General features: G+C 34.6%; 1 protein-coding gene across 1 annotated transcript in view; it reads right to left on the bottom strand.

Annotated features, from left to right (window-relative positions):
• Positions 1–26,669, bottom strand: part of FOCAD (focadhesin) — a 136,527-nt gene that overhangs the window by 46,207 nt on the left and 63,651 nt on the right. The window contains exons 15-22 of the mRNA XM_070935533.1: positions 25,192–25,326; positions 22,028–22,078; positions 21,228–21,311; positions 18,375–18,510; positions 15,292–15,480; positions 14,079–14,200; positions 2,852–2,944; positions 695–783 (exon numbers count right to left, since the gene is read on the bottom strand). Coding sequence (XP_070791634.1) covers positions 695–783; positions 2,852–2,944; positions 14,079–14,200; positions 15,292–15,480; positions 18,375–18,510; positions 21,228–21,311; positions 22,028–22,078; positions 25,192–25,326 — 899 coding nt within the window. The remainder of the gene's footprint in view (positions 1–694; positions 784–2,851; positions 2,945–14,078; positions 14,201–15,291; positions 15,481–18,374; positions 18,511–21,227; positions 21,312–22,027; positions 22,079–25,191; positions 25,327–26,669) is intronic.

Raw genomic sequence — 26,669 nt, forward strand, 5'->3', positions numbered from 1 at the left:
CTTGGATAACATACAATTTTCCCCTTCATAACTTAATTTCTAATTTTGTTCTATTTTCTGTTTAGAGGCACAATTGAGACATTACTTTGAAAATAATCTACCAAATATAATGTTTTGCGTTATATTTTTAGCAACATTTAGACTGCTATATGGCAAGGAAACAGCTTAATAATGTTGGATAAATATTAAATTTATGTATTTAATATACATATATTTGTCAATTTGCAAAGCTTTCAAGTTGCCATGCTATATTGTAATCATAACCAGGCATATTTTTACACTGAATCCATACATTCAGGTATACTGAACATAAGAAACTGAAGTATGGTCACCGATAGTACAACAAAGTCATGCATTTAAGCACATTTCCTATATGCATCAAATTACTGAACACTCAGAAAGAAATTTCAGAACGATGTAAGCAACTTGTTTAGGGACGTGCTGCCAATTCCGTCGTAAAAATTTTCCGACGTTCTTCATACAGAAAAGAAGAGCTACTGGTGAAAAACCAATTCTTTGTGATTAGGCTTGGTATTTGCCATTTCTCTACAAGACCATATCTGTTTTTTATCATTAACATGTTTAAAGTTAATAAAACTTACAACTTTGAATCCTTCAAATTATACTACTTGTTTCTTTCCACACTACCTCACCACTGTTCTAGGTGACAAGGAATAGATAATCATTGCCTTACCAGAGCCAGGCTGTAAATTGCTTGTATTGTACTTGCTCTAGTTCCTCTTTTCCATGCTTTAATTGCATCTCCAATTCAGCTTGCCTCCCCTGTATAATCATAACAAAAATCAGCAGGAGTACTTACATAGGTAGTACACAGTGATTTGTACAGGGAACACTTATGTAACAGATGTAACCTTTTGCCTGATCACTATTCCACAGTTAAATCCAAATGCCCTTTGTGGATCTTTTCTGTGTAATAAGCTATGTGTTAAGTGATGGAATCTGAAATTTTAGGTTTGAAGAATGAAGATGTATCTCTTCAAGAGCCCGATAAATTCTAATTACTTTCATTAATGATTGGCACTTTTTGGAAAGTTCTCTAAAAAATAATGTACATTTAGACAGTTCAGTACGCTTTGATACTATAATTTGGGGAAAGTTGCTTGGTCCTTTATTACTAAACAACTATAGCATTCATCTTAAATATCTTGCTGATATTTATCACAATAAATTTCCAGGAGATGCAATTCTAATATTTAGAAGACAGTTTCTAAATTTTCTAATTGTAGGGAAATGGAAAGAGACTATTTCTGCTGTGATCTAAAGATTAGAAAAAATTATTTGCAATATTGAATCTTGTGAGAAAGTATACTAAAATAAGTATCTTTCCCAGTTATTTGTCACATTTTTCTGGTATGTTCAAATTAACATGGATAAATAATAATAATAAAATTCTTCACAAAGTTATGTTTGTGAAGCAAAAGTTCCTTCATTAATTGAGACTGACAATTATTTCTTCATGCTAATAATATGCATAGAGGTTACCCTAATCTTTTGAAGTCATACACACTTACTCACACATACACAGGCAGCGACACACACACACACACACATACAAATTTAACAGCTATTAGGTTCTGGTACTTCATGGCTGAACTACAACAACCTAATAAGATAGCCTTGTTCATTCAGCTCTAGTTAAGTGAAAAGTTAAACACAGATTCAAAAAGAATTAAATGAATTGTGCTCACTCATGTTTAACAACCTCAAATTAGTGTGAGAAAGAAATTAGGTTAGAACTAAAAGTGTGGATTCTACTCTGGTTCTTTTTGTTGCAATGTCGATCTTAATAAAATAAATAAATGTTAGAAAAAATTCAAAAGAGGCCTTTTTTTAAAAAAAAACCACAATGTTCTCTTAGTATAGTAAATGTTCTATAGATTATGATTTCAATTCATAACAACCCTACAAATTTTTAAAAGGCACAATTAAACTGTAAAATTTGTTCAATTTTACAAGTTGTAGTTATGCATCTGTCCACATTACTGTTGTAATGTTATAATAATGTTTTGTACAGATTTAAAAAAAAAAAAACGAATTCAAAGATATTTTAAAAGACGTGTTAAAAACAGGTTAGTTTTATAAGGCAACATTTTTATATGCAACTTTTCCTAATTTTAGATTTCCCAAAAGCCATTTTTTAAAAAACGCCCATTACCTTATTCTGGTTCTCAAAGTGTATGTAACTATGATGCAGGATTTTAGAATACAAGGTTGAAATTCATGTATTTTAAAGTTGTCAACGTTGAGAAATACTGTCATAGACATTTATACTCATATCATATCTCAAGGAGACATTTTATATCCATCTTTCCTTAATGTTAAACTTAGACCTCTCAAGAGCCCAAAGTACAGGTAGTCCTTGACTTACAACATTTTGCTTAGTGACTATTCAAAGTTACAACAACACTGAAAAATTGACTTATGACTGTTGCAGCATCCCCCTGATCATGTGATTTACATTCGGATGCTTGACAACTGGTTCACATTTATGATGGTTGCAATATCTCGGGGTCACGTGGTCCCCTTTTTGCAACCTTCTGACCAGAAAAGTCAATGGGGAAGCCAGATTCACTTAACAACCATGTTACTAATTTAAGAACTGCAGGGTTTCACTTAACAAATGTGGTGAGAAAAGTCATAAAATGGAGCAAAACTCACTTAACAAATTTCTCACTTAGCAGCATAAATTTTGGGCTCAATTGTGATCATAAGTCAAGGACTACTGAAAACCCTGAATGCATCAGGCACGCTTACTTATGTATTTCACCCCATTGTACAAGAAAAAAATAAGAATATCCATTGATCTACTGTATATGCTAGCATCTCATACTTGAATAATTGCATGATATGCTCTCTCCATAAATCCAGCCCAGGAATGAGGCAGCAATAAGGAGTGATGCCACTCTGAAGGCTGAATGTTAACCTGCATGTCAAAGAAAAGAGAATAAACTGAATAAAAATATCCAGTTACAAAGTAATACAACACGTATACACAAGCACACACAATCTCAAATTTATACTGGATTGCTGCCATTATCAGATATTTTTCTTCTTTGTATAAAGTATCAGTTTTGAAGTTTGTAAAAATAACACTCATACTTTTATATTTCCTTCTAGTTATTCAGTTTTACAGATTTTTCATGCAAAGACTGTAATTCAAAGGACAAAACAACTTGTCCTGAAAGCCTCATTAGTCTTATCTGATGGGAAATTGCTTTTCCTTCTTCCACTAAACATTTAGGGAATTACTAAGTGAATAAATAAACAAAGTACTGCACTTTGAGAAGGCTTTCAAATGCAGTTTGTGTAGTAAACTAGACATCTTGTTAAAGATTTCATAATACAAAAAGTCTCTGAGGTACTACAAGGACTTGTAAACTACAAATAAATTTGGTTTTTAAATGTATAATACACTAATTGCACTATATTAATAAATCATTGAATATTTTACAATAGAATCTTAATCATAAGGGAAAATTATCCATATATAGGAATGGAAAACTTTTATTACCTTGATCTACTTTGGCCAAGTATTATTTAAAACAACAGAAGTACAGTCAGATTTTTTTAAAAAGAAACTAATAGCACAACTCCACATTTTTTTGTAAAATAGTTTTACTATAGCAAATAGTTTTACTACAGAAAATTGCCTGGGATCATTTCTATTTGTTCTGGGACTTCAAAGACCCCTACTTTTAAAAAAAAGAAAAAGAGCACTGTAATTAAAATGATTGTGGTGCATTGTTATGTCTCATAATATTGTATGGCAGGCAAAAGAATCACTTTTTTGTTCCTGTGTCCAATTATTTTTAGTATGGCCTCAACCAAAAACATTGGAAGTTGTCATGACAGCCGTTTGGAGCCTATTAAACACAAGTTATGAGAACTTGGCAGTTTTCAGGTCAACATAAATTCAGGACATAATACTGACTACTATGTAATACATACAAAGACACAACTTGGTGTATAAACATAAATATTTTAATTTGTTTCACCAATATGTAGGAACTAACTTTTGCCACTCCCTACTTACAAATTTATTCTTACAAAGTCATTTTGTGAAACTATCCAGAGATAAAGTGACTAATACAACATCACTCAGCTTCATGGTTAAGTGTGCATCTGCGCAAGGAGCTCACCAATCCAGATCCAAAGTATACAAGCCAGTTTCGATTATAATACACTTCTTTTCAATATCTACTGTTGTATTTTTTATTTAAAAACATTAGAATTATTTATTTAAAAAACCCAACTTCGATTTTATGTTCAATTCAGTTTCTTTCCATTCTTTATGTTCAATCCTGTTTCTTTCATTTCAGTCACAGTACTTAAAAGGCAGCAACAGATTATTTGGGTAATTTGAATAATAAAAAATATTAAAAAATAAAGGAGTACCATTCTAATAAGAAGAATAGAGTTTTTAAATGTTAAAAACCAAGAAACACTGAGGAAAGCAAAAATTTCAAAACTACCTGTAGAGAAATGAAATTAATTCCAGCTGAGGCAAATCCATACAATAATTGGGCTACAGACATAGATAAATCTTTGACCTAGATTCCTATCTCCCAAAGTTCTTTTGGTAAATAAAATAAAGTGGCAATCTTTCAGAACTTGTCTTTCTACATAAACAACAAACATCCAAACTATGCTCAGAAAAAAAGACAACTTGGAAGCTTGTGCAATGTAATAACATTGTTTTAGTGCTGTTAAAAAAAGCCCAAGTAGTTTAAATATTCTGCACCATTTGAAATACCTGAACACTTTTCAACATTAACCCCATTGTAAAGTATGTTGTAACTATCAGCCTCTCTAGGATTCACTCTCATCATCTTAGTACTCATGCAATCTATTACTTTCCACAGACGCCTTGGCTTCATTTGAAAATGGAACTTAGAGCTGAATGTCTTATCAGCTGTTTCATGAAAATCAGCTACCAGATTCTGGTTGGAAATGATGGAGTGGTTATCAACACATCTAAAGAGGAACAGATTGGGGAAGCTAGATGTAACTATTAGAGAGAGAAAAGGATTAAAAATAGAGTCATAGGGAAAATGGGGAATGTAGAAAGATGAAAGTAAGAGGAACGAAACTGATATGTAAAAAGAGACACATATGGTGTGTTGATGTTTTGTATGTTGTGTTGTGTTGTGTTGTGGTTATAAAATCAATAAAAAATATTTTTTAAAAAATAGAGTCATAGGAAAATGTCTATGGAGATTCTCAGTCATCCAAGTCTTGGTTGCCCCCAAGGTGCTTTTTCAAGAGGCAACTGGACTTTCCGGGTTGTTGGTTTTTTTTTGAAGATGTTTCGCTTCTCATACAACAGTGCAGGAAGCACAGCTCCACAACACAATCCTTTCAGCAGTTCCAAGAAGGCTCCACACCCTGAGGTGACCCTGAGAACACAGATAAACCTCCAAGTGGACTCAACAACTTGCTAAACGAATGTAAATGACCAGCTGTCTGCAAGGAATATAAATCCTTCCATTCCCCACCATCCAGTCAGAGCTAAAGAAGCTTCTTGGATGAGAAGTGAAACGACTTCAAAGAAAAAACAAGGAAGTCCAGTTGCCTCTTGAAAAAGCACCTTTGAGAATCATAGGAAGTTCTATAATTCAATAATCAAAGTTTTAATTATCCTAGATTGCGCTTCTGGAATATTTATCAAGGTAAAATGAGACTCATTGAAAGGATGAGCAATACCATGTTACCTATGGGAATGTTTGTGTAGTTCTGTTTCATCCAATGTACAAGTAGTCCTTGACTTACAACAGCTCATTTAGTGACTGTTCGAAATTAGAAAGACACTGATAAAAGTGACATATTTTTCACATTTATGACCACTGCAGAATCTCCATGGTGATGTGATCAAAATTTAGATGCTTGGCACTTGAGTCCTATTTATGATGGTTGCAATGTCCCTGTTTGCCACCTTTTGACAAGCAAAGTCAATGGGGAAGGCAGACTCACTTAACGATCGTTATTAACAACTAAAGTGATTCATTTAACAACTCTGTCAAGAAAGGTTGTAAAATGGGGAAAAACTCACTTAATGAAATGTCTCACTTAGCAACAGAAATTTTGGGTTCAATTGTGGTCATAAGTTAAGGACTACCTGTAGTCAAAAGAATTAGCCTCAAAGTTTTCACTTCTGTTTTAGATTATTAGAACTAGTTTCTTCTCCAAACCTTGGCAAACTGTAATTAATCTTAACTAATAAAATGAAATGTATGTGTCTAATCATGGCACATTGGAACAGAAGGATTCTGCTGATGTCCCTGTTGTCTCCCAGTGGAACTTATGAAGGTGTCCCTAATTTTCTAACAGGACTGTTTTCTCTGAAATGATACATTCTGAGCAATTTTCTACATCACTGTCACATTCTTGTCATCTGGAATAGTTGAGGATGTCATAGCAACCACGGGGCCCTCAATTAATGTGACAAGATATACTCATGACGTACTATTTGCTGGGAAAGATGAAAGTGATATACAAAAAAGGCAGAACGAGAAGTTCAAAAGAACCACATTATTGATGGATCACTACTCATAAACTTTGCGCAGGAATGGAAAAAGGGTTATTAACACAGCCTTTGAAAATTACTAGATTCTGCTGCCACAAGCCATGGTGATCTTGATGAAAATCTGGTTGATCTGTGGAACAGGGATAGGGCAACAGTTGACAGCAGTTGACATAATCAGTCCCAAGCACCTTCTCATACTGCATGAAGTCCAGATTTTGATTCTCTGGGGAGCTGACAGCAGTGTTTGAGTAGATAATCAGTGTAACAATGGAAAAGGACTTAGCATTAAGCTAGCAAAGGATCAAAGGACGGTTCATACATTTATTACATATTATTTGGATTATTGAGCTCTAAGGGAATTGTTTAGTTTAGAATGTTAGCAATATTATCTGGGTCAGGATGCAAATGTGGACAGCTATGTTCAGATTATTCACATTGATATTTTTGAGAAGAAACCAAAAAAAAAAAAAAAGAAGGCAGTACCATGGAGAGCTCCAATATGGGAAGGGGGACAGGGAAGGGGGGAGCTATTGAAAGCCAGAACATTATGTATGGATTGTTTCTGACTGAATCTTATATAGGATTTTAGCTTTCATTTGTTTTTATCATATCCTAAAGAGGATCTTATCTTGATCAGTATTAAGGTGACTGTGGTATGATGAAGATTTTAATATTTGAGAGTGGTAATGTGTCCTCCTCAAGACCACAATGGGAATTAATCTCAGGGTGGGTCTGTTCCCCTCCCCACTCCTCCTGAGAAGGAGGTTTTGAGCTAGTTCAGACTCAAAGAGATGCTTCTGATGTCAAATCCTCTTACTGGTCAGAAAGACTATATCAATAATTGTTTTAGGAAAAGGAATTAGATTTTAGAATCAAGACATATCTCTATCATTAGAATAAGGCAGGTGTCTTCCAGTGAATAAGGTTATGGAAGAGGTAACATTATGGCAGAGGTACTGGTATAACTGTAATATTTTGCAAAACATTTTCCTGATAAAATAAACAACTAATAATTAAATAAAACAATAAGGAATTGGACTAGAAATGAGAGGGGAACTAAGTTTTGTTTCACTGTCTGCCATTGTCAGGTGGAAGCAATCAGAACTACTTGTGAAAACCCTCCAGGTCGTAACTTCTGAAGAGATTCAGAGAGGCAGCCTACATGACAGCTCTTCATTTTTTGCCACATCACTGGTTCCACTTTTCACAGAGCCATTTTCAGGCCACCATTTTTTAAATCCAGAAGTCACAATCTTTATTTTTTGGACTAAAGTTCTAAAGCAGTGACATAACAAACATCGGAGTCCACTTGGATTTTTTTTTTCCTATGGATCCTTTCTAATCTGACTTCAGTTCTGATTTGGAAAGAGAAACAGTCTTGAATCTCTTGGTAAGATGATTAATGTTGAGCATAAGACAGGTATTATTGCTCATTCTGGAGCCTTTTATCTATGGCATTGTTCACTGTACCTTCTGCTAAAGGAGATATTATAGAGTTCTGACCAAAAGCATATTCAAATTTTACACCTGCCATGTTCAAAGTTTTCTTATTCTGTACCTATAAGCACCTACCAGTACATATAAATAGTGAGCACTTTGGGAAGACTTACATCATGAGTTATAGAGCTATTATAAAAAAAAAAGTACAGGAATGTGAAGAATACACAACTTTGGATTCCTGCTTATAAAACTGTATGTCTGTCTTTAATAGAAAATGAATTCTAAAGAATGTGAAAGATGCTTTATATACTAAAGCAATTCCTATTGACAGATACTGTACACCCTAACAAAGATTATCCAAAGAACTACATCAGATAATGGTTTTATCAGTTGGATATGGGTATATAAACATGATATATACATATGCTCTTCATACATATTTAACCATGTTAGCCAAGCTTAAATGAACTAGATAAAATATCTCATTCATTGTGTGAATATGCCCATATGTTTTGTATATAATATGAGCATTCTTTCTAACACTGACATCCGTTATTTACCATACATGCCCAAGACACACAAAACATAATTTTAAAACAGCAGTTTTTAGTTTTACACTTTTCACCGAAAATAGTGTCTTCAGATGCATCTCTTAATAAAGATGCCACTTAAAAATTCATTTAGAAAGTAACTATCATAAACTTCTCTGCATGCAATTTACATTCCAATCCCAGCTGCAAAACTACACATATTGAAAAGAATTCATTTAACTGCTCCTAAAATAACTTTTGAGTATTTAGTTCAAGCAAACCCTATGGATTCCTCTGCAAGCAAAATTAAGGAGTTCCTTAATAAATTCTTACAGAATTAATAAAGAACTTCACAAAAGAGAAAAACAGTAAGAATGTTTAAAGCTCATGAGAAATCTCTACATGGGTGTTTTGGTAAGTAAAGGACAATAATTCATGTTGAAAAGCAACATGTTGAATGAGTTTCTTAGGAAATAATAATGATAAAGCTGTCATCATAGAATTATTTTATCTTCAGAATCATAGAATTATTTTATAATCATAGAATTATATCATATCATATCGTAGAATTATTTTATTTTAAGAAAGTGTGTGTATGTATGTGTGTGTATAATTAAGAGGCATCAATGCAGTAATATCTGAAAAATGGTTACCTATATGAATTCAAAGGGAGCTTATTATATAGAGTAAAGGAAAACATTGTATTTAGAGGGACTAAAAAACTTTAAGAGTGGGCAATTTGACCCCTTCCGCATATTATTGTACTGTAATACTCAGCATTCCCAAAACCATCCACACAGACTGGAGCTTCTAGGAATTGTTTGGAAATATCTTTAGAGGCTTAAGTTATTTATCATGAAGAAGCAGGGAGGAAGCATGAGGTATCTGTCAGCAATCCCCACATCAGTGTGCTAGACTTCTTCCTGGAATCTCAGTTCTTACACCTCCTTCTGCAAGAAAACTCTCTCACAAACATTCTTTAATCTGTGAAGTCCTTGGTGCTCTCTGAATTTGATTGTTTTCTTGCAGATGTTAGTTGCCTGAACTGGTTGCGTATAACTGATGTGCAGTTTTGTTTCCTCTTTGTGTGTTACACTACTTAGTAAACCAGGTTTACTAATGCTGATCAAAAATAAAGTTCCCAAGATCTAGGCAGCTCCAGGCTGTTGATTCCTGGTGTCCAAAGACATTTGAGCTTCACAACTAATGCAATGTAAAATGCAAAATTCATATTATTCATGTGGAAAAGGATGAAAGTTAATCTCTAGTGTGTATTGTCCAGAATGTTTGGATCAGGGCAGTATTTAAATATTGTAAAATAAAGCACTACAGTTTTTAACAATAATGAAGAATACCAAAGTGGCAGAGCTGACTCCCATTGGAACAGAGATATCATTTTAAATCAGAGACAAGTTGAGAATTCTCAAGTTGCAGGCTTGTTCCCTTCAAATCAAGGAATCAACTGAGAGCCTTTCTCAAATATTTCTAATGTGGAATTATTTGACCCCACTGCATTCCTTTGTTTAAAAAAAAACAACAACCTTCCTTCCTTCCTTTTTTTCCCTGTCATTCATTCGATTAGACACGTTTGTTATTTTATCAAGAAAAGCAGTGGAATAGTCTTGCAAATATATGAAATATGATTACTGGGTAAACATAATAATGACAATGAAAAAATATTTAAGATACAAATATTAATGAAACCTGAAGCTTTTTTAAAGATATGGACAAGCCAATTGAAAAACAATTTGGGGTGCTATTCCTTCACATGGTGACGGCTGCAAGGATTGCACTTGCCAATTACTGGATAGAAAAAGGAATGCTGACTGTTGAATAATGTACTTTGAAATTGACTGATTTAGCAGAGATGGCAAAATTAACTGCTTTGATTAGAGATAATGGACTAGACAGCTTTATAAGAGACTGGAAACTGTTTGTGGACTTTCTATGAGCTAAATATAATAACAGATGGTTAACAGAGGGATTTGAAGATTAGTGTAATTATTAGTTCAATCTGTTGCCTGCTTTTTCTTTTCCTCATACGAAAAAGCAGTACTTTCTCCTCCCCTTTTACATACATACATACATACATACATACATACATACATACATGTGTGTGTGTGTGTGTGAAAAAGGGGAGGAGAATTTACTGCTTTTTCTTTTCTTTCAGCACTTAGACATATTTTTTCTTGTTTGTTATTAGGGTTGAATGTATGCTTTTGTTGTGTTTCAATTTATTTGTTTGTTTTACTATTTTTTATTTTATTTTTATGATAAAATATTAAATAATATATATAAAAAGAAAAGCAGTAGAAGTGAAATGTTATTTTGCAAATATTGTACTTGCAGCTGCAAAAAGCTGGCTACTTCTTTTTTGCCAAAGAAAAAATTGTTTCTGAAAATGAAATTACCATTTCAAATAACTTTTATTAAGCTATATCAGGAGGAAGGTTTGATCTTAACATCTTGCATCCTACAGAAAAAAATTGCCACACAAATGAATAGCTCTGAATCATGTTTCCAAAGCCTAGAACAGCATATGCAAAACACTCTTCTCTCTCATTATCTTCTCGTTTTTTTATTTTTCCTCTGATTCAAATTTAATACAAACATGTGTATTTCTGAATGCCTGTCAAGCCAAAAAGAAATTTAGCCCCATATGAAATAAACAAAAGCCTTGAAGTTATAAAATAGAACACAGACATTTCTTTTTATAAGATAAAAATATATTCCAAACTCTGAAAGAGAAAAGAAAGATTTTTGTGGTTGATAGCAAATAAAAAATGAGTTTGTGGCAAAAATTATTTATTATTACTGTCAATTTATTTGCCATGCATCTCGCAGTTCAAAGTGATTCTTAAGTAAGAATCTCCTATAGAAAAAGAAAAGAAGGTAAGACTTCACAGTAGTTCGGGGCAATTAATAAAACATTTCGGATGAGGCAGACAGATTTATTCAGTTGATTATATTTAAAAGAAATTTTGGTTTTCCTTTTGAATCTAGCAATTTAGAGCCCAAGATCTACCTCCAATAATCCTTCTAACTAGCTCTATTCGTAAGCAAAAACACTATTGAAGAACTGAAGCTTATTTTTCAGGCTGGAATGGATCAACTGCTAGCTACTGCTAAGTATTACTTTAGTTTATTTCCTTGTCTCTTCTTATTTGAAGCACATAATGTGGAAGAAGAGTCTGGCTTGTAGCAGAAAAATCTTTCCATGGTCAATAATGTAACAGATTCATCCAGTGGCAGGTTTTAAACTTTTACTGCATTTATAAGCAATGACAACTATTTCCTGAAATCAAGGTTTTTATTTAACTTTGATGCTGTAAGATGCCTAGAGTCATTAACACAAGATGGGCGCCAAATAAATAAATAAAAAATAAATAACAAAGAAATAAATTTAAAATTTCAAAGTCCTACGTTGCATCCAAACCTGGGAACACACTTATCAAGAGTTGCATTGTTCTTCCATTTTTTTCGCCTGAATTCAAACAATAGAGTTAAAACCTACATTTTCAATCGTGACTGTACATTGTTTTACAGTTATTTTAATATTCATTCTTCAACTTGATTACTTCTCAATTGTTCTCTGTTATACTTTGGTGCTGTCAGTTGGGTTGTTCCAATAGATACAAAACTTTGTATAAATTAAATAAATCAGGAAATAAACTTATTTTTATGCTATTTTTCCTTCTAAAACCATTGTAAGCAACATAAAAATAATATTTTCTGTTAATCTTAACAGAACTCAATTTAAGACTATATAAGATATGAAGTGTATGGGGGAAACAAATACCTTCAAATTATTTTAAGTGATCGCCTCCTGATTATCCTCAGAAATTTGGCTCTGTGAAATAAGGCTTACTGAACAGGTACATAAAACAAGACAGATTTTTATAACCTATTATTAATTTTATAGGAACGTGAATTCTTCAAGAAAAAGAGGCCACATGGTTTTTACTAATGACTGAGAATATCCAAGCACTGTACATGTAGTTGGATAGCTGAGCCACTGACATCTTTCAACAACCCAGGAAAGTGTGAAAACTAAGAAAGTTAGAACCTGGAGTACTGTACAAGCTAGTCAAAACAGACAGAGTACTGGAATAAATTCTACACTCTTTAGCTGAAAACTGAGAAGTGATAGATGCTGTTAATACGAAAGCAAGATCCCTGTGCCAGATTTAGATTTTTAAAAGTCTGTATTTTATTTCAGGCTGACCTCTGTAGTATTTTACATCAGAATTCAGCATAGACTCATAGACCCATAAGAGAAATGCCACTGGATTAGATTTTTTTAAAATAGGAATTTCAGAAGAATAGCTCCAATGTTGCATCTTAAAGATCAATAAGCACAGCATTCTGCAGGTTTACAGATTTAATAACTACTTCTAAACCTGGAATTTTTTAGACCTATCACAGATAATCAATGACACGAGAGTAGTAAAATTTAGAATGCCATTATGTTGTATCGTGCGCTGTGTGTTCTGAAAAAAACGTGGAGGAAATGGGTGACAATTATTTAATGCAGCTTCCCAAATTCGTGTCCTTCTAAAAGCATTGGAAGAATTTTCTGCCTTGATGGCTAATTCAAGGGATCCTGAGAATTATATTTCCAGCCTTTCTGGGTGGCACAAGACTGATCTAATACCGGTAGTTACTACAATTTAAGAAATGTTAAATAAAATAAAATAGAAACTCTTCTTCAAAAGTTTGTCTACTTTCATAAAGTTGAGTAAAATTCAAAATGGTCTTCAGTAACTCTTCCTTAGTCTGCAGGGTACCCATTTTCCGAATAGAGGTAGATGTAAATTCTTCCTGGCAACCCAGCTGCCATTCAAATGTCAGAACAGACAGGAAATAATTTTACATAGTTAGCTTGCTCAGAACCTTCCTCCAGTTATAAAAATAGCACCAATAATATAGCAGTTTGATGCAATCTGACAGAAATGCTAACATACACGTCACATACCTTTCATATCTACTCTCTGCAACTTCTAAAAATCAGTTGTTGTAAGTGGTATAAGCATTACAGTTAATTATACATCCTTTTCTTATTTTTTTGTCCCTACCTTAAATCATATCTCATGCAGGAAAGTTATGGCTTCAGTTTATAAAACTTTAGTGCACAAATATCAATTCTATTAATATAATGCCCCAAGATGCTGAAAACAATGAAGCGACATACTGTGGTGTTGTTGTTATTATATACAGTAGTAATAAGACATATGGGTGACTCCATAGGTTGCCATCCCCTAATTGTTTTTCAGGCAAGCCTGGAACTGTCAAGAATGTCAGCTGCGTAAGCAAAACTGTTTAAAAGAGTTGAAGATAAAACTCTGATTTGCATAGTGTTTTACAGAAAACACTTCAAATCAGAGAGCATTTCATTAGATGAATTTATGCTTTCCATTCTCCTTAAGTTTACTTAATTAAGAGCAAATTACAACAGCATGTTGCTTGCAGCTACCATTTCATAATTAAATATAAGCAAATGGAATCTCAGGTAGGGGAATAAATGCTTTGAATGGTTATACAAAAAGGAGAATGGCGCCATTTACCTCATGGATGAGAGCTATAAACATCTGGTGGAAGTTTCGCCCCCTGCTGGCTAAAAATCGACTGATAGGTTTGCCATCTTTGCCCACATGGATTGGAAGATCATAACTCAGTAACATGCCAGCTGAAAATAGTGTTTATATATGCATTAAATTGCTGATAACTGTTCAAAAAATATATGTTAACATTATTGTAAAATTACATAAAACTGTAATATAGAAAAGTTGAAAACTGGGATTTCAAAAGAATTTGGTAATTATTTCTTAAAGGGGAGGGGGAGATGCAAATTACCGATTTTTTTTCCAGTATATCATTCACCAAAGCACCAACTACTCATGGTCCTGGTTCTACCTAATTAGATTAGTATTTTTTCTTCTTTTCAGGATTCACTTTTCTTATAGCAAACTTATTCTATAATACACCCATGAATGGACATGGAGACCTGATCTATACCAGTCAACAGGGGCATAAGAGGAAAGCTTGATCATCTCCCAAAGACATTTTATTACACAAAATTTACCTATTATCTACCTATTCTCATGAACAATGTTGCTTTTTTTAGACCTTCACTAGATGCCATTGGAATATTTAATAATTCATGCACTTGGCTGAGGTATGGTCTGGATGAAGACCCAGGTCTTCACCACTCTTCTAAATAACATCAGAGTGAGGGGGAGGGGGTTTTAGGGGAAGCCTCATTCCAGAGGCCAGCTGCTGCTACAGAAAAGTATGCTTCTAAAATCCTATTTAATTGAAGGAATCCAGAGTATGCCAACCCTATAGAATCAAAATGGCTGGGCAATCCCTCAAGTAATCAGGCCTTATAAACTATAGTTAACGACCTAGAATATTAGTTTTGCTGACATTTCAACCATAGACTGCTTTGCTTTATGTGCAATATATTTTAAGCCTTTTAAACTATTCAAGTATCTTATTATTCAGGCTTTTAAAATTTTGTTGTGGCTTTTTAAAATCCCTGCTCTTAGTAATCAGAACATTGGACTAAGAACACTTAGTAGACAGCGTTACCGGGTGGCTGTGCTCTGTTCTTGTTTTTTTTAAAAGTGATGTAAATGCAAGGCATACATGGTATTTATTCTGAATGTCAAGTTATGCCAATTGTGACATTTAAATGTTTTAAATTTATGAATGCCTCCTTGAGTGACATAAAAATAAAGTAAATAAGCTTACAAAGGGACATGGCAAAAATCTTACCTGCAAGGCCAGGTTTCAGCCCAGGCTGCTTGTTCCTCTCATGCATTTTCATCATAAAGTTTGGAACGCTTGATAGTGTTTTCCCATGATCTGACCGCACAGCATTACCTCTCAATGCAGAATGGTATATTCCACGAGGCATGTTAGCCATCTCTTCTTTCACAAGTGATGTTGCAAACACTTCAAAAGCTAAAGGGGAAGAGGAGGGGAAGAAGTGAAAAGGCAGTGAGGGGACTGAAAGAAAACAAAAGGTGATTGACTGGAGAAACCAGAACCACCCAACCAAGGCAGAACCACAATGATTATCTGGGAATGTTATATTGAAATAAGTGGTAACTCCATTTTCAATCGCAGCTTCAAGGTCATGGTTTCTGTAACTCCTAAGCAAGACTTCATATTCACCTCCCACTCAAAATGTCACCTCAGGAAGCCTTCAATAAATGGTGTCAGATGTTCCAGCTCAGGAACAAAAACAAACAGCCCAAAATGTCTTATATGTTGATCAATGGACCCTTTGTCTGACCATTCGAATGAGGTCCCCAATTTGAAACAACAGAAGTGACTTTAACCTACAGCATCCAAAAAATATCCCAGCCAGAGCTACACAATGCTTATTTTGATTTAAAATAAAACAATTCCAAGACAGATACTGAAAAATAAATAGATGCAACAGGGTTAGGTTGAACAAGGATAGCAAAGCTGGGGTTTTAAAGTTATGTTAACTGATGAAATTTTTAACAATTGTTATAACTGGGAAACTGAAATGCACGGGCAAACATAGTCAGAGGGACCACAGCAGGTCACACTACTCATTGCTTCATCATCATTAGGCAAAGTAAGGCAACATTTGTTAGGTTTAACAATCTGTACATGTTTTTTATTATATAATGAGAACTTGCATTTTTTTTCCCTCAGAGGGAAAGCTAAAAACAACTGTTTCTCATTAGCTGGGTGGATCTGATGCACAGTTTAAAGATATGGTGCTCGGTATCTTATAAACTGGAGCTAATATTGACCGAAAACTTATTCATATACTCATTCCTGCAAGGCAGATATACACAAAGTGTCACAAATCAGTTAACAAAATCCAGTCAGATTCTGATACGCCTTGGCTTTTTATCCTCCGATCTTTTCTTATTTCATCTATTCTCCTGAACACCACCCATTCCCCCACCCCACTTCCTGCCTGTTATTTCTCTTAATAACAGCCAGAGGGAAGTGTCAGAAAAAGCAGTCCATAGGAAGACTAGGACAACTTTTCAAATCTATTAGCAGATCAAAAACTTAACATGACTATAGAACTAAATCTGTGCTACTATTTAGGAATACTTTGGTTATTTCTTGAGATTTTTGTTTATGCTGTCTAAAGTGCATCTGTCAAACATTTCTTTGGGGGGCACTTCTTGCCCCTATTAACTACATATTTTGGACAACTGATACAGATTCATATAAAACAATTTAATAATAGGAGGCTTTCTTTATATGCATAAAGGAAGAGAGGAAAAACTCCTTATCCAAACATTCCAATAGACATTACTTAGAAATGTTATCCAGAATAACTTCTTTTATAACTATTTAAACCAAACTATTTATTTTATTACAAATATTAACAGCTCCTCTGTCAATTTCATAGATGCTTTATTTTTTACAGTAACTTTTAGAACTTTTATTTACTGCTAAAGAATCAGTTTGATAAATGATACCAAGGTTAGGATTATTGTTAGGAATTCTATTGGCTACATACTGCCTTGAACATTTGGCACCTTTTTCCACGCATATACAAATATAAGCACATCCACCAAATACATGTTAGAATCAGCTGAAAACCAGGCCCTAAGATGGACCAAGACAATATTTATATTAAATTCTGTTCCAGATTCATAAGTGGCGGCTGTGTTTTTGCCATAAGTGAACAAAGTTTTCTTTTTATGAAACTTTCTTCAATTCTACTGCTTTTAAATTAGTTTATAGTGATCTTTATCTGAATAAATAATTTCCAAAACTATGCATGTAAATAAAAACGTATAGGAATACATGTTTGCGTTTGATTTCTAAACAATTGGAAACAAAGGTTAGAGATACATCCTAAGCTTTCACTCTAACTCTATTTCAATTCACTCAAGAAACATCAAACCTGAATTGAGCGTCTTGCCTCCTTCAACTCTATGTCCCATATCCAGCTCACCAACTTTTATAAAACAAATACCTCTTCAAGCTGATAAGGGGTGTGTGAAGGCAATTACTACTTGTACCTCATTTCTTCACAGCACAAATGATTGCTTGGTATATTTTAGTTAGACAGGTAATCCTCAATTTACAACCACAATTGAGCCCAAAATTTTTGTTGCTAAGCAAGACAGTTTTTAAGTGAATTTTATTCAACATTACAACCTTTCTTGCCACAGTTGTTAAGGGAATCATTACAGCTGTTAAGTTAGTAATATGGTTGTTAAGTGAATTTGGCTTCCCCATTGATTTTGCTTGTCAGAAGGTCGCAAAAGGGGATCACATGACCCCAGGACACTGCAACCGTCATAAATATCAATCAGTTGCCAAGGTTCTGATTTTTTTTTAAATAAGTTTTTATTTTATTTAATAGCACATAAAAATTCCAACTTCAATTGAACAGTGTGTTGTCTGGGTACAAGTCACTTTAGGAAGTGATAATCAAAGTGTTTACAACATTCATTGCATTAATATCAATTATATTAATATTAGTAATAGTAATAATCGTACAGTTTAACCAATTTAACATATCTTCCTTATATCACTGATCCTTTCATATATTTCCCTGTTTCTAGCTCCTGTTTTTGTCAGCTAACCCAAGCGTCTGAATTTTGATCACGTGACCATGAAGATGCTGCAATGGTCATAAGTGTGAAAAACAGCCATAAGTTGTTTTTTTCAGTGCCATTGCAACTTTGAATGGTCACTAAATGAACTGTTGTAAATTGAGGACTAAAAGCGCCATTTCCAAATTGAACTTTTAGAAATAATTTTAAGAAACTATATGTTTGATATTTTAAAACTATTTTAAATTTTAAAACTATTACAAATTATCATGTTTTATGAATATGCTTTACCTTGTAAGACAGGAGGAGGAGTGAGCAACAACAATTTGATGTATGAGTGGCCAGGCACAGACAAATCTGCTTCTTCTTCTTCCTCTCCCTCCTCTATCTCTACGTCCACATTTTGTTGAGCCAATTCTGGTCTTGCCTGTATGCATGATAAACCATGGGAAAAAAAGTACATGCATTCGGTTATACAAAATCGAACTTCAAAAACTGAAAATAAGTTTCCCTAAACCAACTGAAAGGAAGGGCAACTAAACTTCGACCTTCCTCAGTTTGATTCTTTTTAAATATGATGAACTAGAGCTCGCATAATTCCCAGACTTCATGGTTACTGGAGAAGTTGTTATAAACAGATTTGGAGACATGAAACATGTCTTTTTTTATTCTATTGTTATAACATCAATAAAAAGCCATTATAAGCCAATATAAGCCATTTCATATACAAATCAATATAAATTCATAACTTTTTCCACAGGAGTTTGATGAACACGGATATTAAAGAGGATTGCGCCAATAATTTTAAAGATCTGGTTCTCCCCTCAGGAATTGGGTTAGAGTGGTTGGAGACCTTTGTGGGTGTTTGACAATTTTGTATTCTTGATCAATTTTGGCTTCTTTTTACATTATGTTCTTTTCACAAAATTGTATGCTGCCCTTTTGCTTTTATGCTCTGAGCCGCCTAAAGTCAATAGGAGTTAAGTGGCCCTAAGTCAAATAGAATAAAATAAATCAATATTTTTTTATTGAGGAAAATGTGGGCAAGAGGATGGAAAGACAGCATTTGTCTTTCTTCCCTGCTACTGTATCTGTTTTGTTCCATTGGGTACCCAAAGACTCACTAAGACTAAGATTAAAATTAAGGCTAAGATTCCAAGGAGTTCAAGGAAACCCTGGAACATTTTTAACACTAAAAATGATGTACAATATATTTATGCTGATTCACATTCGTATTATAGACAGAAACCCATCGTACAGGCAGTTGAATATTTATAACCCTCATAATGGGTTAATGCCATCTGTCATACCTGTGGGCATCATATTAGGGTTTTGTTTTTTTTATTTTTATATCTGTGTTAACTTTTACCAGTATCTCCTTTGGAATTCCTTTATGGAAATGCCTATTTTATGCACTTGCATATTACATTTTAAAGCACAAAACCATGTAAATTAGAGGACCATATAAAGATAACATTCATAAATTTGTAATATTGTCTACTATTCCAGTAATTCACTCCTTTAACTTTTATTGCTGAATTTTATTATATTACAATTTTAATATTACTATTAACCCAACATACAGGCATTTTTCTATATTAACTAATACTGTACTTTATTATGTTGCATTACATAAAGTCAATATTAATACTATTTATATTCCATTTTGTAGTTTCTATATTGATTTTAGCATTAGTATTGCTTATCCTGTAGTTTTATATTATCATAAATTGCTCACCTTAATGAAGATTAGGTTTTAATATAAAGCAGGCATGACAAATTAACCAACCACAGAAAAAATGTCAGTCCCACTAAAGGCTTTATTTTCTTTTTTAAAAAAATATTGCAACCTTCCTATAAGTGCCATAACCAAAAGATTTTTTAGTACTCTCAGATTAAAAAAAACTGGAGTTAGGAAATTTCAACTTTGTACAGGTTAAATTGTAATCTGATAGTTTTGAATTGATGCATTATGTCAGGGATGTCAAACTTGATTTCATTGAGGGCTGCATCAGGATTGTGTTTAACCTTGGGGGGGGCGGGATTGGGGGGGCAGCTCAACATCACTTGTCAGGGGTGCCTGTGGAGGCCCAAGCACTCTGACAGCGAAAACGGGCTCCCGATCTTCGATTTTGGTTGCAACGGCTTCCTGCAATCCTCTTCCAGCGAAAATGAAGCTCAGGAGGGCCACACGCAGCCCACATGAGGTTCGTTTTCAGCTGCAACGGCCTTCTGCAACCTCTGCCAGTAAAAATGGAGCTTGGGAGGGCAATACACGGCCCTCCCAAGCTCCATTTTTACTGGCAGAGGCACCATGGGCCAGTCCTTCGCTGTTTCCAGGTTGGCCCCACGGGCCACATCTAAGCAGCCCGCAGCCTGTGGGCCGAATCCAGCCCGTGGGCCTTGAGTTTGACACCCCTGCATTATGTGAACTAAGTTTCAGGGGTTTATAAAACATAGTTTAGGGTTAATATTCTGCTCAAACTCTGATAGGTATGACATATTCAATACATTATAACTTAATAAACTATGGCTTATCTTAATATCTATTAAGGAAAGGACAAAGATGCTTCCTATGGATGCACAATGTTTCAAAAATCAAGTCAATGTTTTGAATTGAATTTGAAAGTTAATCACAACCAAGTAGAACATGGCATACTTCTCAGAAAGCTATTATAATCTTATTAGAAACAATCTAAGTAAAAAAAAAATGACACATGTTGCTTCTCTTGTTCAAAATGTCAGTCTTTTATAACTGTGTTGGAGTACACAATCACATATTAATTGACTTTTAAGGATGAAGGGTAAGCTCTTTTTGCTTGGCTTATTCACCCCATTATGACTTCGTTGGTCCAGCTCCTGCTTACTATGCAACTCAAAAATCTGATTATTTTCAAGACAAATGTTCTCATTTACAGAAGACTCTTTGCTTCCAAACTCCCACCTGCAACAGATGGAAGGATATGAGTCCAGGCAACTGGAATATACTCTAATACAAGAGACACAATAGCAACTTAGACAGCCATTTCCTATTAAGATCAGATGAATTACTGAATGTCCAAGCAAGGATTGGACATTGTTTCCACAGTTTTGTATTCCTGTTGATTCCAACACTTACCCATAATTAAAGTAAGAAAGATCTACCTGTTCAGGAAGATGGAGGATGGTGTATTCTTCAGAACGAAATTCAGAGAGAGATTTATATGCAGAGATAGCTACAAGAGAATCCTAAAGAAAAATATTGCCATCACATCATTGCAAATAAGGATGGATAAGGAAAAATACTGTATTTATTTATTATGTTAAATGCAGCATTGATTTCCCAAGTAGAGAATGTAGGGCAAGTTCTAAATTGTCTTGAACCTTGCGGTTAAAAGCAAATAGTGTGTGCTAAAAGATCACATCACCCAAAATTACTGAGCAAAAGAAACCTTTTTTTTTTTTTTAACTGCACATAAGTTGTATTATTCTGCAGTAGTTATACTATAGTAGGGCTTTGGGGTAAACATCTGAGATATTACTTAATGGTAAGATCAAAAGTCTCAAAATACAAATTGACTGCCTTATATTTTGAACCTTCTGACTGCAAAATGTTTTAGAAATAAAGAATGGTGACTTGCCCATAGCAACACACAGTTCATTTACTATGACTGTACTGTGGTCCTGATAATATTTGTGGATTTTTAGGGGAAATTATCAATATCATTGACCAATCATAACTGGGCAGCAAATAAAGAATTAGGAAGGTATGCAGCGGTAGTAGGGGAAAAAAGTGCCTTTTTTTAAATAACATATCGTAATCATGATTATGTGACACATAATCATGGTATGTTATAAAAAAAGATGTAGGATTGGACAGAGAAACTAGATGTTTAATGCAACACAGAAAATATTTAAATAAGGCCAGTATCTGGCCAAAGTCAGTTCATTTTCTAATATCTCACCTTGCTTTGTGTTTGGCTCCATAGGAAACTGACAACTTGAGCTTTAAACTTCTATAACATCAAATGGGGGAGAGAGAACAAAATCCAACTTATAAAAGATTCTTTTTATTAAGGAAACATGATAGAAAATTGAGGTAAATAACACATCGTAAAATAAACCAAGACAGGCATTTATGGATTAGCAGTTTATTTGAGGAACTGACAAGGGAATAATATTTTTATGTGGCCACTAGAGTTTCATTTAAAATAACAAGAAAGGTTTTTGCCAATTTAGCTGGCTCCAAAGTGAAGACTAATAGTCCTTATTATACTTACTGAGAAAATTTCAAAGGTCAAAAATTATATTCAAGATCCCATATTCAATGATGTATAATAAAAATGCAAAGTACCACTTGAGGTTGAGGGGGAGGGGTTGACCTTTAAGTACCCTTAAAGAGGCAATTCAAAAAACATTTTCAATGTTACAATCTCAACCATGTAAACAGATTTAAATGCTTTTAGAAGCATAGACGTTACCTATTAAAACATTCTGTTCACTCTTTCGTTGACAGAATAATTATATTAAATATATGCAACTGCATTTGCAATACGAATACCAGACACAGCCAAATGACCCTAAGAGAACCACCTTTCAGCTCATTAGAGTATGTGTATGGGGGGAAATAGGGGAAACATAGCACTAGAATTTACTCAATATTTAACTGGATTTTACCAAATTTTTTGGAAAGTATATCTATGGAGTAATATAAGACACAAGACCTTTTTGGGTCTGCGGACCGGTGGCAGGGTCTTCAGTGTAGAGGGAAATGGTTTCACATCTGCAACCTAAATCCTGTGCATGCACAAATGAAGCTCTGCATGCTTGCCCGCTACTTCAACAGCCCGGTTCAAAACAGGGCACAACCTATTAGCAGGCCACAGTTTGGGGACCCCTGATATAAGAGACTGCACTATTAAGTCCCAATGATCTTCGATACAAGGCTGTAATCATCCTATTTCCTCAGCTTTCAAATAATTTATTTCCATCAGGACAAAACAAAACAAATTGCAGCCTGTCGTTATACAGGTAGTCCTCAACTTACAACCATTCATTTAGTGACCGTTCAAAGTTGCAATGGCACTGGAAAAAGTGACTTATGACCGTTTTTCACACTTACGACCGTTGCAGCATCCCCATGGTCAAATCATCAAAATTAGGATGCTTGGTAACTGGCATGTATTTAGGATGGTTGCAAGGTCCTGGGATCACGCAATCACATTTTGCGACCTTCTGACAAGCAAAGGAAATGGGGAAGCCAGTTTCACTTAATAACGAGGTTACTAATTTAACAACTGCAGTGATTCACTTAATAATTGTGGCAAGAAAGGTCATAAAATGGGGGGAAAGTTATTTAATAGTCTTAAGAACAGAAATTTTAGGCTCAATTGTGATTGCAAGTTGAGGACTACCTGTATAGTATGTAATATACCAAAAATATACCAAGCAATCACCTGTAGGTAACTTAAGTGTATGTTCATAGACTAGGCAAACTACCCTGATTTTATAATGGCTAATTCAATTAAAATATCTGCCTACAGGGCAGCTGTTATTAAAAAGTCAAATTTTGTACAGGCGTATAAAATGGAATTTGTCTTTTTCATAACTCTTTCGCATTAGATTGGCATTTTATGAAATACATTGAATACCTAACTGCCACTGTTACAAGATTTGATTCAATTATATAGCATTAGTACAATTTTGCTCATTTACTTTAAAAAAAAATGCAGACAGGAAAAATGCAGAAAAACACCACTTCAATGATTACAGTGTTGTACAAACTCTCCAATAACAAAAGGTTAAATTATTTGGAGGTTTTCACCTCAAGAAGGAAATAACATGCTTAGCGGAATGAACATTTGGAATCTGTTAGACATTTAACAGTCAAATTCGTCAGAATATAGTTATCCACCTAGCTACTTGCAGATTATTTATAAAATGCAGTATGCCTCTGAATACTAGTTGCTAGGCAACATAAGGAGCGAGTGCTAATACATTCATATTGCACCTATGGAAATATCTAGGATGGCTTCTTTAGAATAGAATGCTGAGCTAGATAAGCTTTTGGTCTAATCTGGAGTAGGCTTATTTACTTGTGACAAACAAGCTATTTAAAATTAAAGTAATTTTAAACTGGTTATAGAGATGGTTCCAGCCAATGAGAAAACTAAGGGCAAATCGCTGTTTAGATTGATTCTTCCTGAATACAATTCCTTTTCATAAGTTATTAAGAAATCCTCAATAGTTCCATGAAAGCGCCAGACTTTCAATTTTAACAAAATGATCATAAAAACCTTCAGCTCTTCAGTCCATTCTAGTTTTAATCGCTACTCAGCCATGAAATGATAGCTGATAAGTCAAAGTTGTCCTTGACTTACAACAGTTTGTTTAGTGACCGAAGTTACAACGGCATTGAAAAAGTGCCCTACAACCATTTGGCAATCTTTTGACAAGCAAAGTCAACGGGGAAGCCAGATTCACCTAATAACTGTGTTATTTAGCAACTGCAGTGGTTCACTTAATAACTGTGGCAAAAACAGCCATAAAAAGAGCGCAAAACTCACTTAACAACTGTCTCGCTCAGCAACAGAAATTTTGGGCTCAATTGTGGTCGTAAGTCAAGAATACCTATAAACATTAGTTCTGGCCCTGGGTAGTTTCTCTGATTCGTCTGACCCTCTTTTCAAATCTCCAATGTATTTAATGCATCTTACTTAGAAGTAAAGATAAAGTCTTCTTTAGAGTACTGGCAACGAAAATTTGGTTTGCCACTGCTGTCTGTTGGAATATTTTTCAATTTCTTAACCTTGCCTATGGCAAGCGAAATGAAAGTGCTCTGCTATCCAAACACTAAGGAGGTCCAATCCTGCTCAGCTTTTTTGAAGAACACCAAGGTTGATCGTTATCTGCTAGTCTTATAAAAATAACAATTCTTCAAAAGTTGAAGGAAACATAGCAAAGGAAATCTGGCTCTACCGCTTTCCAATAATGTCATTAGAACACTGCCTCAACTCTCCAGTTCAGTTGCCTTCACTTATGTTCATAAACAATCTTCAAGGAAGTATTAACTTGATTGCCTTATTTAAAATGACGGATTTTTTAAAAAATAGGCCAGTATGAGACATACCTCATATTCACTTGAATTCACCATTAATGAAGGGACAAGGGAGAACAGTTCATTGAGTGTTTTTAAAATAAGTGGCCGGGTATCACAGTTCAGTTTTGGTGAGAGTGCATTCCATGTAGAGCGAATGCAAACAACCTAGAATAGAGAAACAAAGGCTGCTTTTAGCATGACACAGTCTATGTGTCTCTGTGTGTGCGTGTTTAAAATATGTTTAAAGATATATGATATATGGATTAGAAATAGCACTTACAAATCACATCTTGTAGCTCTCATTGTAAACCAGATATGCCATGTTTCAGATAGAAACTCAATTATTATTATTAAGCGACTAAAATTTAACCAAAATTAAGTCCATTTCATGCTGTTGATATTTATCATGGATATAATAAAGGTATTAATGAAATCCAGATCTTGTTAGCTTCAACACACTGGCTATATCCAATGCCTTGGGATTGGAAAGCATAAATCACACACACCCACACACCCACACACACGTATGTATGTATATATGTATGTGTGTATATGTATATGTGTGTATGTATGTATGTGTGTGATATATATATATATATATATATATATATACACACATACCATCATACAATTCCAATTCCCTTTTACTTTAAGCAACATTATATAAAACACAGAATGGGAATAAAAACAGTAAGCAAAAGTAATTAAAGGCATGACAAGAAAAATGAACACAGCCGGAACTAGTTTACATCAACAACACACACTACATACCGTGTTCCCCCAAAATAAGACACAGTCTTTTTTTTTTCTTTTGTCACCAAAAAGGGCACCAGGTCTTATTTTCGGGAGATGTCTAATTACTGACTTACCTCGAGGTGGTGGCACTGACAGTCTTGTCCAGCAGGAGCCCACTGCCAGCCCACTTCTTCTGCGGCCGCTTGTTATTAGCTGCAAAGGACTTTCCAGAAACCCTCTACAGCCAATAACTGATCGATCTGAAGCTCTGTTATTGGCTGCAGAGGCCTTTCCAGAAGGGCCTCTGACGGCAAAACGGAGGCTGGGGCAACGCGAGCGTCAATCCGGACCTCATTTCTCAGCTGCACAGGCCTTTCCAGAAAGCCTCTGACAGCGAAATGGAGGCGGGGAGCGATACATGCAAGGGGCAGCAAATGGCCATAGAAGTGGGCTTGCAAGGCGACTTAGGTGTTGGGGTGTGTGAGGCCTGGTTAGTAGGACAGCTCCTCCCCATCCCCACCCTAGCTTAATTTTTATCCATGCGCCTCGTCCCACCCGGTGCACCCGAGTGGGAGGGGTCTAAACTAGGGCTTGTATCGGGCACGTGTAAAAATCAAACTAGGACTTACTTTGGGGGTAGGTCATCTTTTTGATACTTTTCATATTTTTTTGACTTTGTAAACTACATTCTTCCTTCCAACATGTCCATAGACTGCCGCAAATATTGTCTTTGCTTTATTAAAATTTTCATCTCTCTCTTTTTCAGGATCTCA

This window comes from Pituophis catenifer, unplaced genomic scaffold (assembly GCF_029215685.1).
Source record: "Pituophis catenifer annectens isolate HBS135680 unplaced genomic scaffold, rPitCat1.0.hap2 SCAF_2, whole genome shotgun sequence".
Lineage (NCBI taxonomy): Eukaryota > Metazoa > Chordata > Lepidosauria > Squamata > Colubridae > Pituophis > Pituophis catenifer.